The sequence below is a fragment of the Rhinolophus sinicus genome, chromosome 17 (assembly GCF_057876585.1).
Source record: "Rhinolophus sinicus isolate RSI-liver-muscle chromosome 17, RSI-T2T, whole genome shotgun sequence".
NCBI lineage: Eukaryota > Metazoa > Chordata > Mammalia > Chiroptera > Rhinolophidae > Rhinolophus > Rhinolophus sinicus.
In genome coordinates this window covers 164,128,618-164,144,951 of record NC_142517.1, presented here as the reverse complement: position 1 = coordinate 164,144,951, position 16,334 = coordinate 164,128,618, and the positions used below count along the sequence as shown (strand labels likewise).

Genomic DNA, 16,334 nt, shown 5'->3' with positions numbered 1-16,334 from the left:
CGCCTGGAGCCATGATGCATTATGTATTTTTATTATTACTTATGGTAGGAAGAGAAGATGAGGGGAAAACCGGGCTGAATCTAAACAGCCTGACAATTCATCTATTTAATATTTAGCCAGTTAAGAAACGTTGTTATCTCTGCAAGGCAGCAAGCTCTTCTTTGATTTCCCTAACAGTTTAAAAAATAATTTCTTACAAGACAATTAGAAATTCTGCTTGTGGATGCAAATTTCATACAAAACAAAATTAAGCCTTGGAAGTGGGTAAAATATCCCTTCCGTTGAAGTCATTTATTCTGTTGATACACTTCTACAACATGTATTCTTTAAACCTGCTCGGTAAGGTGAAATTTAGCAAAAGGATAACCCCCTCCCACCCCTAATCTAACATGCCATTTTAAAAACAGCACAAAGGAACAAGGGAACTAAATATTATTTTGAGCCATCATTATTTAGCGAAACACAAACATCCAAATAGAAACGGTTGTTGTTCCACCAGAAGATCAGAAGTTAAATTATTTCCACACAACAGGAATTTCACCTCGTGTCACCGGGGATGTAGTAGGAGTTGCATTATTTGTCAAACCAAATAGAGATGCGTGGGCAGACTTTGCCGAAATACAAAGAATTGAACCTTATTTGAAGGCGTTTTCCAAGTGCCTCCTCCCAGAGAAGCGGATGTAAATTGTCCACCCTTAGCTAAAGCCACGCTAATATTTACAAAATGGTTATAAATCCTTGGAGACATTTTTTGCCCATCTTGTACAAAGAAACAGGAATAAACAAGGTGTTTATACTTATGTTCCATTAATGAAACTTTTACTACTTTACATCATGGGGAACGCTTGTTTTCTTTAGAAATGAACCACCAACCACTATAAAAGTCATGACAGCATCTCCTAGAGAAAAAGCTTAGGTGCGCGTCTCCAAATGATCGTTTTTTTCCCTGCACCTTAGCTTTTTCATAGCTCAATTCTTCTTTTGACTTCTCTTGTGTCTTTTCTTTGATTGTCAGTTTTCTTTCAAAGTTTATTTTTTATTACTTAACGCAGAAACGTAAGCTCTGGCCTCTCCAATGTAAATGCAATCTTAGAAAGTCAATTTATGTATAGAAAGAGGGAGGTAGAAACAGCAAAGCAGGCGCAGCACAAAGCTCTACCCAAATCATCCCTCCCGGAACATTTCTAGGTTTGCATCCTCGGATTTTCCCCCCTAATGTGAAGAGCTGGGATGTAATCAAGTATCCCCAGAACCAATGTGTGTACTAGATTCCACATAAATTAAAAAATATATTTCAAAGGGTCAGCCTATTTGGGGGCCTAACACGGGGATTGTGGGAAAGATAAAGGCAGTGATCTACTTGCAAGTGTGCGTGATTAACACAGATACACTTCCGACTGAGAAATTTTTTTTATTCTAAATATTTGTTAAAATAGTACCAGACAATTTGAAGTCAATAAATTGTGTCGAGTGGGAGGGCTGTGGCTGTTGAGAAATGAGTTACGGGTGTTGTGCCCACGCCATGGGGCCGCCTGACTCTACCCATGAAGGACAATTTGCGGTCTTAATCCTTTACATCAACTACAAACACCAGCCACGGTTACAACTGTTCAAAACTACTCTCTCAACTAGTTCGGACCAAGGGGACTAAGGTGAAATGTGGCCCCCGCGGCCTGGGAGCGCGTTCCTAAGGTCGGCTGGAGAATTCTACAAGTATACACATAAATACATTAAGACGAGGATAAATAATCAGGGAAACGAAATGACTCGCTTCAAATAATAAATACAGATTGTTGAGTCCGATGCAATCCTTACGGGGACGGGAAGGAGCATATAAATTAAGGTCTCCGCAACTAGGCTACACGCAGGCCAGGCCCGGGGCTCTCCCAGCTCCGGTCCCTCTGCAGGACGCGCCGCCGGTGGATCTCAGACTTACCTTCGGGACACCATTACCAGATTTGAGTCCCTTGGTCCGCACATGACACTGTCAGGCTTACAGAGGAGAATCCTTGCGGCTGATTTATGGCAAGTCACCCCAAAGGAGTACGCGCCTGGAGGGGAGGCCCAGTGCCTGCGCCTCGGCCGCTACTGGCCCGAGACCCGGGGGGCAGCAACCCGGCCAGAGCTAGGGAGAGGATTGCCAGCTGCCCCGTGGGCCCCGCCCGCCACCCCAGCCACCAAAGCAAAAGAGGTAATTGCGCCACGAGTTCCGGCCGGTGGCAGCCGCTACAGATGCGTCAGTTTGGGGGCCTCGGGCAGGCGTCCCTGAGACGAGTGGTGGGCAGAAAGATCTGTGTAGGTGGGATGAGGGTCGCACGGTCCGTGGTGGTGGTTGCCGGGAATCTGCGCGGCGCAACTGTAGTCCACGCTGGCCGAAGACGGGTGTGAAAGGTGGCCCAGGTTGAAGACCGGCCCGGACGCGGGTGCCATGGAGTCGACGAAGTTGCCGCCCACGTACACTGGGCTGCCCTGCAGGTTGGCGCTGGCGAAGCCGCCGCCGTTGCTCGCCATGGGGTGGGGCTCGAACTCGGGCGCAGCGTAGCGCTTCTGCTGTGGCAGGCAGCTGCTGAGCGGCGCCGTGTAGGCGGCCAAGCCGTACATGTTGGGCTGAGATTTGGCGAAGGCGGGCGGCGAGGGCGCGTCATAGGCCAGGCCTGGCACCGGCGGCAGCTGGCCTGAGTAGGCCACGTGGCCGGCGGCGCCGCCGAGCGGTGGGCTGCGCTCTGGGGACTGACCCGCTGGCGAGTGCAGGATGCCCTTGGCCTTCTGGTCCTTTTTGTACTTCATGCGCCGGTTCTGGAACCAGATCTTGATCTGGCGCTCGGTGAGGTTCAGCAGGTTGGCCATCTCCACGCGGCGTGGCCGGCACAGGTAGCGGTTGAAGTGGAATTCCTTCTCCAGCTCCACCAGCTGCGCGCTCGTGTACGCGGTGCGCACCCGCTTAGACGCTGGGCCTGGCGGGCTCTTGTCCTCGCAGCTCTCTCCTGGGGGGAGAGAGAGAGAGGAGAGGAGAGAGGGGAGAGGGGAGAGGGGCGAGGGGAGAAAGGAGAGGAGAGAGAGAGAGAGAGAGAGAGAGAGAGAGAGAGAGAGAGAGAGAGAGAGAGAGAGAGAGAGAGAGAGAGAGAGAACGCTGATTGGGAGAGGTGGGGAGGACACCCAGGGCTGAAGAGGGGTGCTTCCCTGGCTCCCTCTGCTTCCTCCTTCCTCCCCCAGATTTAATCCTGGCTGGCGTGGGAGAGGGGCGTTTGAGAGATGAGACTCCAAGGGGGAACTCACCGGCCCCAGGCCTACCAGTCAGTCGCACCTGAAAACCCCATTTGCCTTCTGAGGTCCGATTTCCTCTGCCCGACCCCTCCCCTCCAGCCTAGTCCATCATCCCGTCCCAAAGGCCGTGGAGGACTTTAATGGGAGACTAGTAGCAGCTGGTAAAGCCTCCCCCCTGTCAAAGAAGGGCCAGACTTCTTTGAACACTCCTCGTAGCCTTTGCTGAGGAAGAGGGGGAGGGGCAGCCCCAGCCTGCCTTCCTCAAGGGCTGGTTCCTGGGCAAAGCACCCAGGAAGCGTAGAATGAGGGTAGAGATCTTGGCACCTCATTCCAGCCCCGCTGCACCCAAGGGCTCTGCATCCAAACGCAGGGAGGTGATAAACCATAAAAATACTGCCCCGACTTTTAGGGGCTCCAAAGCCAGGCTGGGAGCATTTTGAGTATTGCAGTGCAAGGAGCAGCAGCCTCAACACTGGTTTCTACCACCCCTGCCACCTCTCAGCAGCTTGTCCACTCCTTCACTGGGAAGACAAATGGATTTCTCCAGGGAGGGAGGGCCTGAGCCTGCAGCTGGGAAGGAGGGGCAGAAGGAGTCTGCAGGCTGGGAGATACTTTCCCCTTAGGAACAGCAGTCCCAGAGAGCAGGAGGCAACTAGAGACCTGATAACAAGTTAGCTACATCCCAGGCTTCAAACTGGCCCTGAACCTGAAAGCAAGTTCATCCACCTGAAGATAAACTGAATCAGAGAACACAAAGCCAGAAAATTTCAGGAACCGAGCAGGCCAAGAAGAGAGTGCCAGGCAGCAGGCTTCAGAGCTCCTGTACCTGACCATCTTCCACACACCCTGACAGGACATACGGAAGATCTTCTCAACTGTAGGGTCTCCCTTTCCAGGGAGGGAAACCCAAGGCTGCTCCTGTTTCAGAGCATATCCTCTTCTAGTAGGATATGTTGGAATGGGAAGAATTGGGCTGGAATGAGCCAAGTAGAATCCCATGGTTATGCCTTAGAGGCCCTGGTTGGATTCCAGTGCACCATTTTGTAGTTTTATGATCTTGGGCAAGTCACTTATCATCTCTAACAGTTTCCTTATCTGTAAAATGGGGATAGTATCATACGAGGTCTGACAATTAAGTTAGCAAACTTATCCTAGAAAAAGTGCTACACACCTCATTGCTGAATATCACTACAGTCACCTTCGAAGTACTCCCCTTGGGAAGCTATGCACTGATGCCAGTGCCTAGTCCACCCTTCAAAGCAATTTTGAAATTCTTTTTCTGAAATGGCCATCAGAGCTGTCGTCGTATTATTCTTGATATACTGAATGTCATCAAAATGTCTTCCTTTCAATATTTCCTTTATCTTCGGGTAAAGAAAGAAGTCATTGGGGGCCAGATCAGGTGAGTAGGGAGAGTGTTCCAATACAGTTATTTGTTTACTGGCTACAAACTCCCTCACAGACAGTGCTGTGTGAGCTGGTGCATTGTCGTGATGCAAGAGCCATGAATTGTTGGTGAAAAGTTCAGGTCATCTAACTTTTACACGCAGCCTTTTCAGCACTTCCAAATAGTAAACTTGGTTAACTGTTTGTCCAGTTGGTACAAATTCATAATGAATAATCCCTCTGATATAAAAACAGGTTAGCAACATCATTGCAACAAAGTTTGCGAACCTAATTGTCAGACCTCATATACCTACCTCAAAGGGTTCTTTGGAAAATTAAATGCTTGTAAAGCACTTAGCATGGTTCTTAACATAGATGCCATAGACTTTAGTGCTTATTAATTTAAGGGCGTGGGGTTCATGTGATATGGACCACATAACCCCCTGGTCTTGGGGATCATACCTGTCTTCAAGTTTTGAAGAGCTATTTGATGGTAGAAGAAGCTGAGTTATGACCAGCAGCCCAGGAAAGCAGATATTAGGTCAGTATGAGGAAAAACTATCTATTTATAACCATGAGACTTGATCAGCAATGGCACCAACAGCCTGGAATGGAAGTGAGTCCCCTGTCACTGTAAGGGTATGACCTCCAATCAAGAACTCTAAAAAGAAGGGATGTTTCTGCATCAGTAGTTTAGACATATGGCCTCCAAGGTTGCACTTCCAGGCCTGAGTCCCTTGGTTGCTAGGTGAGCTAGCCTCTTGGTGTCAGTTTGAATGGGCCTTAGCCTAGGGGTGAGCCCCCTCAGAAAGCTACCTGCAGTGGCACAGCTGTTCTTCTGTTTGGAGTTCTGTCGGGACTCTTTCATCCAAGGGAATATCTGCTTGCTGATGGTGGCTGAGGAGCCAGAAGCATTGGGCCCACCCTTGGCCTTCTTAGTAGGTACTCCACCTCCAGGGTTGGTGGGTGAGGATGGAGCCAAGGTCGGTGGTGGAGGAGGGGGCTGTGGTGGCTGCTGCTCTGAGTTGAGACCAGGAGGTTGGCTGCCACCACCCCCACCCTGGCTGCTCCCAGTGCCAGGCCGCATGCAGCTGCCATTGAGTTCAGCCCCCTTGTGGGCTGGCGCTCGCAGAGGTGCAGAGCTCTGGATGGAGCAGGCAGAACCTGGGTAATCAGTGTCCAGAGAGTTGGCAGCAGCAGCGGGTGGATAAGGCTGATGCGGGGCACTGTAGCCATAAGTGTCAGTGGCTTTGCTATAGCCATAGCCTCCAAATAGTCCTGGGTTTTCATAGTAAGCAGCTTTCTGCATCGTGCACTCAGGAAGCTCCAGGGCCTGCTGACCCTGCTCAAATAACATTGACCACCACTGTCTCCTTCACCGCCACCTCCAATGTCTGCCAAATCCTGAGACAGCTGGGGCAGCCCCAGGCTCCAGGTGACCTGTGGAGAAGAAAAGTGAGAGGTCCCAGTAGAATCATCATTGGCAAAACCAATCAATATATAAGGACTAGCTCAGGCTCTCTGCTTCTCACCCACTTCATGGTGGGAAATCAGGGATTTTAAAAGGTTCAACTTAATTGAACCCTTGGAAAAGTCAGAAGGAATTTCTCATAAACATAAGAAAAGACCTTTCCTTCTCTTTAGCTTAACTCCATCCAAAGGAAGGAGCCTTTTTTTTTTCTCCAGATACAATTGTCTTTCTCCAAGATTGTCAATTTAGCCTTTGAAACCACACTGGAAAGCACTTACGGCCTCATACATTTTAATAGCTGATTTTCCCACTCAACTTTGAGCTCCTTGCGGGCAGGGATTGTGTCTTATTCGTCTGTATATTCCTAACATCTAGTCCGGTGCCCCACATGTAGTTAAGTGCAATAAATGCCTTTGAATGAGTAAATGAGTGGATGGGTCAATCAATCATGGGGTCATCTCAGGATTTTGATGGGCAAAAACATGCACTATAACATACTAAGAACAACCAGAGCTTTCAAAAAAAGTATCTCCCCACCTGGTTTCAAAATCACAGCATCTTTCATGGAGACTCAGTCCACTTTCCAGTGATAGAGTGAGAATCAGCCCAGTTAGCTCTGTTCGGACAGCACTGTGACATCCACTAAGAGATAAAAACCAAGAAGAGGACTTAAAGACCCTAGATTTATTTTGAGGCTAGAAAATGTTTCTTCTCTTTCATCTACAGTTTTCTAGACTCTTTACTTTGTCCTCCACTACTTTTAAATGGATACCATTGGAAATGGGTGAAGAGATTTAGAATTTGAAGTGCATGGAGCATGGGTGAATGGAGAATGCTTTACATTATAATGTTATCATTTTTATCCTGCATCTATTGTATAGATATTATTATTGACCTCTGCTCTGAATCATCCATTCCACTCCCACCCTCACCCCCACCCAACTCACAACTAGTGAGAGAGCCTCTCTTAGCATGATGAATGGGTCCAGAATTAGAAGGAAAAAAAAAAACTAAGAAAATTTCTACCCCTTTTGTGCCCTCTGACTCTTGATGGAGGTTTCCCTTCTTACCCACCCACCCCTTCTCCTGAAAGGTTCCTAAGGAGTTAAAGTATAACTAATACCATTCAACCACTTTTGTCTGCTTGATAAAGAAAACTTAGCTCCCTGGTTTTAATTCTTGATCTAGTCTTTCAGGCAACTTTCCTTCCCCCAAACTCCTTGGCTTCCATCATGGTCATCATGATGGACCACATTATTTAGACAACTTATGTGGCCCAATGGATTTGGCCACTAACACCAAAACCACTCCTCCAGTCACTCATTTGCCCTCCACTTTCACCAAAAGTCTAACCCAATAAAAAAAATTACTCATACTAGCCTTTGTTTGGTTGTATTGTTGCTCATTTTTGTTTTAAAATACAAGTGAATATGCCATTAATCTTGATAAGAGACAGGCCCTTCTCAATGGGATAATAGAATCCTAGGATGTTTTAGGAATTGTTTCCACTATTGTTCTTAAATGGATGCAGTTAAGATACCTACCCAACAAAGCTGGTCTTAATCTTGCTCTCAATTCATTTTCTATATCATTCTCTGACAATTAAAGTTACTGAATATCAAATGGATAGCTACCTCCTCATCCTGTGACCATATTTATATGTGTTTGACCCCCAGCAAAAGCACCAGGTACTCTGGATTTGGTTAAATTTCTGGACATTTCTGGGATCCAGCTTCCAGTCTTAAACCTTGGGCCCTCTGGATGTTAAAATGGTCACATTTGACACTCAGACCACCAGAACTCACTGCTGCTTCTGTCATTCCATGTACAACTGTGGAAGCAAAACATCCCCCTCTTGCCTCCAGGTTGATCAAGTTTATCTTGATAGGTGGACCAGTCACACCAAAACAGCATCTTTAGGAATTGACCAGGTCTTTGAAACAGATGGCTTTACATATATATATTCCTACGGCATCTTCCTAGAAAAAGCTCTGTGTACAGACCTCAAAAGTGCAAATACAGGGCAGCTTTATGCATAACCACAGAGTCTGTTCTCCCGCCTCTGTTTTCATTGTATTAAGGAATTTCAAGGCCCACTCAGTGATGACCCACCACCTCAATGCCCATTTCTCCAGAAGCCAGGACAGTAGCCCTCTGCTAAATGGGAAGGGCTTTGCAGCCTTCACCACCGCCGCCCCCCCCCCCAAAAAAATATAGTGCCCTAAAGAAGCCACCTTTCCTAAAACAGAACCTGAGAATATTGTTACAAAACTGTTTTAAAAAAAAAAAAAAAGCTTATTTGTTTCCAGAAATCCCTACTCCTTGTGAACTCTGCTTGAACCTAAAAAGAAGGAATGGGTCATAAATCACTTGGACAATGGTCAACTGTTCAGTGGCTCATCTTTTCGATCACCCACCCTCTTTCTTTAAGGCTTTCTTTTCTCGCCCTTTGGTACTTCTGCTCTTTTGGGCTCCGGGACCCAAATGCCTTGGGGTGAAGACAAGCCCCTGTGTGTGGGGGGGGAGGGGCGGTCTTCGAAGTCCTCAGCTGCCCTTTCCTCTCACTCTTCCCCCCCCAACCCCCAACCCGGGGAACCAGCCCCGGGTAGCCTCCCTAGAACCCTGCCGGCGCCATCCCCTGCCCCTCCAGGGAAGGGGCGCCAAACTGGGGGTCTGGCTCGTCCTTTCTCGAGGTCCCGGGAAGTTGCCCAACTTAGCTCGGAGGCCCAACCGCAGGCGGGGAATACAGCGCCAAACGGTCCCCAGTCGGAAGGAAGGCAGCCTCTGAGCGACCACCGCCCGCTCCCCGGGCCCTCCGCGCTGGCCCGCCGCACCCACCGCACCTCTGAAACAGCGGGATCCAGATACTTGCTCACTGCACTTAATTCTGCCGGGGATCAATACCTAATATGATACCGAATAAATAAAAGGCGTTCACAGCGGCCAGGGGACGGGGTTATTAAGCAGCTGGAGCTCTCACGGTGCATATCAATGCACCTGTCATTGTGGTTTGTAACAAAATTTATGACTGCGAGCACCGCGGCAGTAAACGCTTCAGTAAGGAATGAAAAGAAAAACACTTCCCCAGGCCCGGCACTTTTCAGAAGTGGAAAACAGGCTCCGCGTAGGAGGAAGCGCAGCAAAAGAATGCACTGCTCCGCACTTTTGCTGGGCCCGCGCCCCCGGAGCAGGGGGATTATATAAAGTAGCCGGGTGCCCGCCTCTTGGAGCAGCTCTGCTCTGCGGCGGGACGCGGGACGGGACGCGCGGAGCCTCTCCGGGTGCGAAGACCTGCTGCCTGCCTCGGCCTGGGGACGCCAAGAGGCTCGCCGGACGCGCGGAGGCCTACCCGGCATTCGCCGGCTCGCGGTGGCGGTGGAAAGGCCGAGGGACTTAGGGAGGGAGGGGGCGGCCGTGGCCCGGCTATGACTAGCGCTGCGGTGGTCGTAAATCACGGAAGGGTAAAGTCAGTCCATGCAAGTTGGAAAAGAAGGGGGAGGAGATGGTGTGCTGGTTGCTTGTTAGTATCAAATTTTTCTAAGGTTCGAGTTGGCCTCGGCTCCTCTCCCTGTTTTGCCTAAACCAGGGCCTTGGAAGCCCACAGATCTCTTCCTGGCAGACACGACTCTTGCTCGGCACCCCCATTAATTCACTGGAACCGAGCAATGATTCTTCCCTCCCTGTTGGCTTTGCTACTTCAGGATTTCGGAACTACTCCTTTTCAGGTTTGCCCCAAAAGGGATGTATTTATCTATCGCAGAGCTGGGGGCTTTCTGCCCAAGTTCTGCCGATCTCTCAGCCTGAGCCTCTTCTGCCCTATGGGAAGCCCTGGACGGACCTTCTAAATCACTCTTACTTAGCCCAGATAAGTCAGTTCGTAATATACCCTGCATTTAAAGCACTGGGCTCACCCCATTAAAGCGCCATAAATTTGAAGGCCGATGATCGGTTATCATGTAACCGGCGGCCGTTCACACTGAGGTGATCCACTTCAAAGCCGCCCTTTGTTTTATGTCTTGATGTATGTATGAATCCTGAGATGGCTACCTTGCGTTGTAGGACAGATGGAAATGTGAAAATAATTTTTTTTAAATTATGCCACTCACAATTGTGTGTGTACGCGTGTGTGTACGCGAGTTTTCTCGAATTTTGTCTCTAACTCTTTTTGTAGGCTCTTCGGGTTCCTTATGATATTCTGTTCAGGTGGATCTGGAACAAAATGGAAAACTCAGTGGCAGCCGGTTCTTTCTTACAAACACATGTGGAGAGGCTTTATCCCCTTTAAGGGTGTCATAATCAACGTGGCTATTGTAAAATGTGCCTGCAGCCATTCAGGGCGCCTTTTCTCACGCAGAAAGGAGACTCGGTTGGCTCTTAGGGAGCGAGTAGACTAACTCCAAATCCTTGGCCAGATGGGGGAAGGGAGAACCCCGACCTGAAGGAAGGGCCACACCCTAGGGCAGGGGGTGAGCCAAGCAGGGAAACCAGTCCCTCCCTCTCCTCCTACTCCAACCAAGCTCTAAATGATCCAGGTGCCCCAATCCCCCAGGCCTAGCCCATCCTTTTAAAAGCCGAAGAGAAGGACTGCGCAGAATTGGAGTGGGAAGGGGGCTACAGTATAGCACCAGAAAAGGAAGGTGAATATGTAGATATAAGCCTGAGTGGGTCCCAGTCAACCGCTGCCCGAGGCAGCCCCAGTGAAGAGGGAACTAGGCGATATTTCCCGGTTTGTACATTGTATCAGTGGTTTCCCTGAGTTTATTTTATTCCAGTAAGTACCCACCACACTCCTGCCCTGGGCTGCCCACACCTGGGTAGGAATCAGCCTGCAAGCCGCCTAAAACAAACATCCCTTCCTACCTTCACCCTAAAAACAGACCTAGCTGCCCACCGCTGAAGGTGCTCAGAAGGTGCCTGCCCCTGGTCAGGTGAAAGGAGAGACACAATCACCCCTCTAGCAGCTGCCCTGTGCAATTTGTCGACTCAGTAGTTTGCAAACACTAAACCGCGCTGGGAAAGCCCCACACAAAGCGTTCCGGGCCCTTCTAAAGACCAGAGCGCGAAGCCATAAGCCTTTGAAGTGACCTTTGGCTCAAGCGGCAATAACTCACCCTTAATGAACACCCAACGGAAGCGCCTCGGAGAGATCCCGGCCCGGTAGAGCTCCTAACATCTCGCCTCGACTTCAACTTCCCAGTCGGCCCGGACCCAGGGGGTCTAGTCCGCTGGGCCGGCCCGGAGGACTTCGCGATGGAGGCGCGTTGTACCCGGGCCCACCGACCCAACCGGCGAATCCCGAAGCCGCTTTATATGATACATTCACGTGGGCGGACGTCAACTTTCGCTGCTTGGTTTTTTATTTATTAATTTTTTTTAAAAAAGGGGGGTTCTTTAAAAATAGGAGCTTCCCCTCAGAAAAAGGGATAAATTGGGAGACTACCCAGGGCCACGATCCCCGGACGCCGGTAGCTAGATTTTATTTTCCCAGCCACGGAGGAACAGGGTAAGTTTGCTCCTGGGCTTTCTGGGGAACGCGGTGCTCTCTGCACTCTGGGCGCATGAGGCTTGGGAGGGGGAAAGAAAAGAGGATCCCAGAGTGGCCAAAGGTGGGCAGCCCAGAGCCCCCACCGCCTTCTCCTGCGTTCCCTCCCAACTCCCCCACCATCCAGCATGGGTCCGAGTTCAGCCTCCTGCTTGTCCAGAATCGCAGGCTTAACCTGGCTGGCTCTGGGCCACTAGCTCAAGTACTCTTTCCACAGCCAGAAATGGGGGAGCGGGAGGGAGTCCGGTCTGTGAGCTGTCAACTAGGAGTTGGTCCCGGGCAGACCCGGCCTTACACCCCATCCCCCACCAGTAACCCTGAAAAGTCTTTAGGATAAGGAGCCTTGGTGCGGATTATTGAAATTTTCGGGGAAGTTATAAGTGAGTGTTCCATGGGGCCAAATGAAATGCTGCTCGCAGTAATTGGATTCAGCTGACTAAGTTGGCAGGCGCGCAGCTCCAAGGCAGCAAGCGAAGAAAAATGTCCAGCGACTTTAAGTTCTGATGGAGCCAAGCACAGGCGATTGACAAAACAACTTTACTGCTCTCCTTTAATGGCGACGCCCCTGGATGTTGGTCCTTCTCTTATTGGTGCCCAGTCCCAGCCTACGCTAAGGGAATGCTCCTTGTTTTCTGGGTCCCTTCCCCACAGAGGCCCAGTCTGACCTGGCCCTGTGGCGTTCCCATGAGTGTGGAGCGGTTCACTCCGGCTCATGGAACTACTTACTCAGGCTTTGGCCTCCGAAGACCCAGGATGGATTGTCCTGTCCTCCCCCAGCCAGGAGCCACAGGACATAGTAAACAAAGGATGGATGGGGTGCAAGAGTTAACATACGATTTAGCTTTCATTCCAGGTTCTTTGGGGAGGACCCAGAAGCCCTAAACCTTTTCTTTGCCACTATTGCAGTCAAAGCCCTTGATTAGTGAGGGGGAATGTGGCTGAGACTCCCAAACTCTTCTGGGTAGTTTGGGGGTTCTTTTGAATTTGGGGAGAGAATCTTGAGTAGCATTTTAACCTTCCGAGAAAAAGAAATTAAGCCAACAGCAAGAGATAAAGGCTTGAGTATGTGCAGCTAGCTCCCAGAACAATGCAAGGAGCTGGCTGGCCACAGAGTTTATTTTCAATACATATAAATCAACCTGCCTGCGCCCAACCCGACAGCCCAAGACACGGAATTAATATGACGCTCCATCTCACTTTGGCAGTGACAGTGTAAAAAAAAAGTTTCTTTTTATTCATTTCATTTCCAGCCCATTCTCATAACTGCACATTTACCCCCAAAATACTTCCTCCAGCCGCCAACCCCTTCACTGACCCTCTCTTTAAACTGCCACCTTTCTCTCCCCCACCCCATGCCACCGGTCACCCTCCAAGCCTGGCAAGGTAGTGTGTCCTCCTAACCTTTGGGTAGGCAGGGAGCATTCCCACAAAGCGCCACTCGTCACGATTAATCACCGTCCTCAATGTATATGTAGAAGTGTATCTAGGTCTAAGCCGGCTGCCTCACCAATTGGCAATAATCAAGATCACAGATTACACAAAATAAATCATATTTAGTATCTCCTTAGGGCAACAAGCAGCCCTGTGCCCAAAGATTTCCATTTTGTCATGCAATTGCTTACCTGGATCCCAATTTATCATAAACCTGGTGTCCTCGGCCTCAGAGTGGGCGCCAGTGGGGGGCAGAGCTAGCCTTCCCCCTTTGTCTGCAGACAACACTGTCCCAACCCTGGTCTTGCGCGCTCGCAGACGCGGCCATATACCCGAGCACACGGAATTCCCGGTAGAACGGTACCAGGCTGAGGTTCAACTACCAATAAACGCAGGAGGAATGAGTTCGTAGTCCCCGAGCTGGCTTAGCCTGCGCTGCGCGCCCGTCGGTCCACCCGCCTGCCTGTCTGCTCCCAGGCCCAGAGAAGCGGCCACCCGCGCCCCCACCCACTCCTGGGTTCCTGCCCAGCCCTCCCAGGCCCCCCAGAGCTCGAGGTTTGTTTTGTTTTCGGAATGTGGTCCTTTCTGGATTTGGAGAGCCCCGGAAACCCCCTCAGTCGGGAAATACAGACGCTGCCTTCAAATGCAAGCATATTTGTTCACGTGACCCTGAGGAAAGATTGTACTGATTGAGGCTGAAACTTTCACAGCATCCAGCCCGGAGCGCAACCAGGCCTGGGGGCTGGGAGGAGGGGGCGGAAGGCATAGGATCCGGGCCCCTTTCCAGGGGCAGACAAGGGTGGGTATGGGGGATGAAGGAAAACTCCCATCTCAATGCTAGGGACCGACCTGTAGATTGGGGCGCTGAGAGTCTCTCCCCCATGACCTCTGACCCTGGCCCAGCCTTCCATCAGACTGGTCTGGGGATTGGAAATTTTAGAGGTCACCGGTCTTAGAGGAGTCTCCGAAGGCGGCTGTGGAGCACCAGAGGCTCAGGGTTCCCTTGGCTCCCCCGCTGTGCCCAGTTCTCCGCATCCGCAAGCACCCCGGCCACGTGCCGCCTAGGTGGACCCACCGCTCTCCTCCTCCCCGGACGAGGCGATTACGTTGTGACACAGCGCAGTCTCCGGCCCTAAGGTGGGAGCCTCCTGCTTACAGACCAGGCCGGTCACCCTGGGAAACCCCACCATCACATCACCACTGCTTGGGGCCTTGGCTCTTCCGCGGACGCCGCAGACAAGCAGCCACTTCTGAGAGCCAGAACAGACTCATAAGCAGCCGGCCAGAACGGGGAGCGGTCTTCCCTCTCTGCATCTTGCTCACTCCACCGGGTCCTGCGCGGCAGAGCAGCCGAGATGCCGAATCGCCGTTTGCGGTGACCTGTGTGCCTCCGGATCCCGAACCGGCCCGCGGATCCCGCAGGCCGGGCGACCGCTAGGCCTCGCATTCCCGCTTCCTGCGGCGCCTCCAGAAAAAACACATGGGGGCTGCGGAATCAGTCCTGGCTGGGCTTATCTGGGGGACGAGGGAGCTTCTGTTTTAGAAATATTAAATCAGGACAGATTCCCAGCACTTTCCAGTGAGTGGTTGGGTCAAATTTACGGTAGCAATTCTGCATTGGTCACAAGAGTTAAGCTCCCGGCGGGCCGAAGGCCAGTGGGTGGCCTCCAGCTCCTGGCTCCTGGAAAGCCCCCACCCCCTCCCCAAGTCCGACCTGCACCCGGAATCCCACACCATGCGAGGGTCTCCACCCCATCCCCGAAGTCTCGCTTTCACGGCCAGCTCTGCTTCTCAGTGGCAACGGTTACGGAGCAGAAACCCTGTCACCGTTCGCAAGGCCTCCGACAGGTGAAGGTGAATGTGCCCCACAGCCGCAGAAGGGCCGGGGGAAAAAGGAGTAAGGTCCTCCGCAATCCCATTCCAGAAACCAGGAAAGTCCCAGAGGGCAGGTCATAGAAAGCCCCCAGACCTGTCAGTGAGCCCCTCCTTTTGTTCACCTGGCTGGCCTGGCTGGAGGCCCAGTCGGGACGCCTCTTGTAGCCAGACCATGGGTGCCCCCATTTCAACCCCGCCAGGAGGATCCCGCCCCCTAGACTCCCGCCGGGGGCCCAGCAGCCCGCCCGCAGCAAGTGTTAATCTCCAGCCAAAGAGGCGGGCCGCTTTGCGGGAATTTGTCTCCAGGAAAGGATCTAAGCCTTCTTCAATCGGAGCATATGTTCATAGAGCAATAAACCGGAAAGATTTACAGTCCTCGCCCGGCCCCCAACAGCCTCGCACCCTTTCAGGAATTACTTACGATGATTTATCACACCAACCCGGGCAATTGTCACACTGATAAAATAGCCCGGGCCGGTGGCCGCCAAGCCCAGGCCTTGGGAGGCTGCTAGCTGCCAGGCTGCCAGTGGGGCTGGGGAGGCTTTTTGTGGGTTCCTCTCCGGGCCTACCAGGGGATGTCGAGGTGCGTTGGGGTGAGTGGGGTTGGGGTGGGAGGGGAGCCAATTCTCATTGAGAAAAACGCGAACAGCTCAGAGAAAGAGCCGGGAATCTGCGCCGGAGTCACTTGCAAAGCACATAAACATTTGTCATCTTTGAATAATTGAATTAATGTGTTATTGTTTGAATGTATAATTCATAACGGAGGAAACTTTGTCTCTGTCTGACGGGGAAATATACACACACCAAAAAAGAAATCAAAACACACACACAGTCCCAAAACAACCACCAAATGCAGCCAGCCTCAGCTCGAGGAAATCATCCTCAACGCCGCCGAGGAGGGAAGGAGGTGAATAAAGAACCTCTCTTCCCCCGATGCCAGAGTTTCCAGCTAGAGAAGAGGAATGCCCACTGCTGCCCTAAGCCCAAGCTGGGGGGCGGCTTGGGGTGGGAGTGGGGTGGCTCTGGGACCTCGAATCTCCTTGGGGTGTGGGAGAAAAAAGGCTGAAATGAAAGCAAGCAGGAGAGACAGCCTTGGCATGCATCTCGCCCTGGCCTCTCTCCGCATATACCTTCCTCCAGGCTTCCGCGGGCCGCCAGGTCTTCTCATTCGGCGGAAGCGACTTTTTCCCTCTGTCTTTATTTTAGAACTTCCCCCCAAATTAAAAATACAGAAATAAAACGGGAGAAGGGAAAACTATCTGGGGTGACAGAAGCTGCAGAGCTTGGGTGGAGAGGGCGGGGAGTGGAAGAAGCAACTCGGAAATCATTATCCGTTGGTTAAAACCTGCCTGGGGTAAAATTTCA

General features: G+C 51.2%; 1 protein-coding gene across 1 annotated transcript; it reads right to left on the bottom strand.

The window, feature by feature from the left end:
- Positions 1 to 39: 39 nt before the first annotated feature.
- Positions 40 to 6,053, bottom strand: HOXD3 (homeobox D3). Its single transcript, XM_074338333.2, has 2 exons — positions 5,467 to 6,053; positions 40 to 2,984 (listed from the first exon to the last, which is right to left on the bottom strand). The coding sequence occupies exons 1-2, from the start codon at positions 6,005 to 6,007 to the stop codon at positions 2,227 to 2,229; spliced, it is 1,299 nt and encodes a 432-aa protein (XP_074194434.1). The 5' UTR covers positions 6,008 to 6,053; the 3' UTR covers positions 40 to 2,226.
- Positions 6,054 to 16,334: the final 10,281 nt, after the last annotated feature.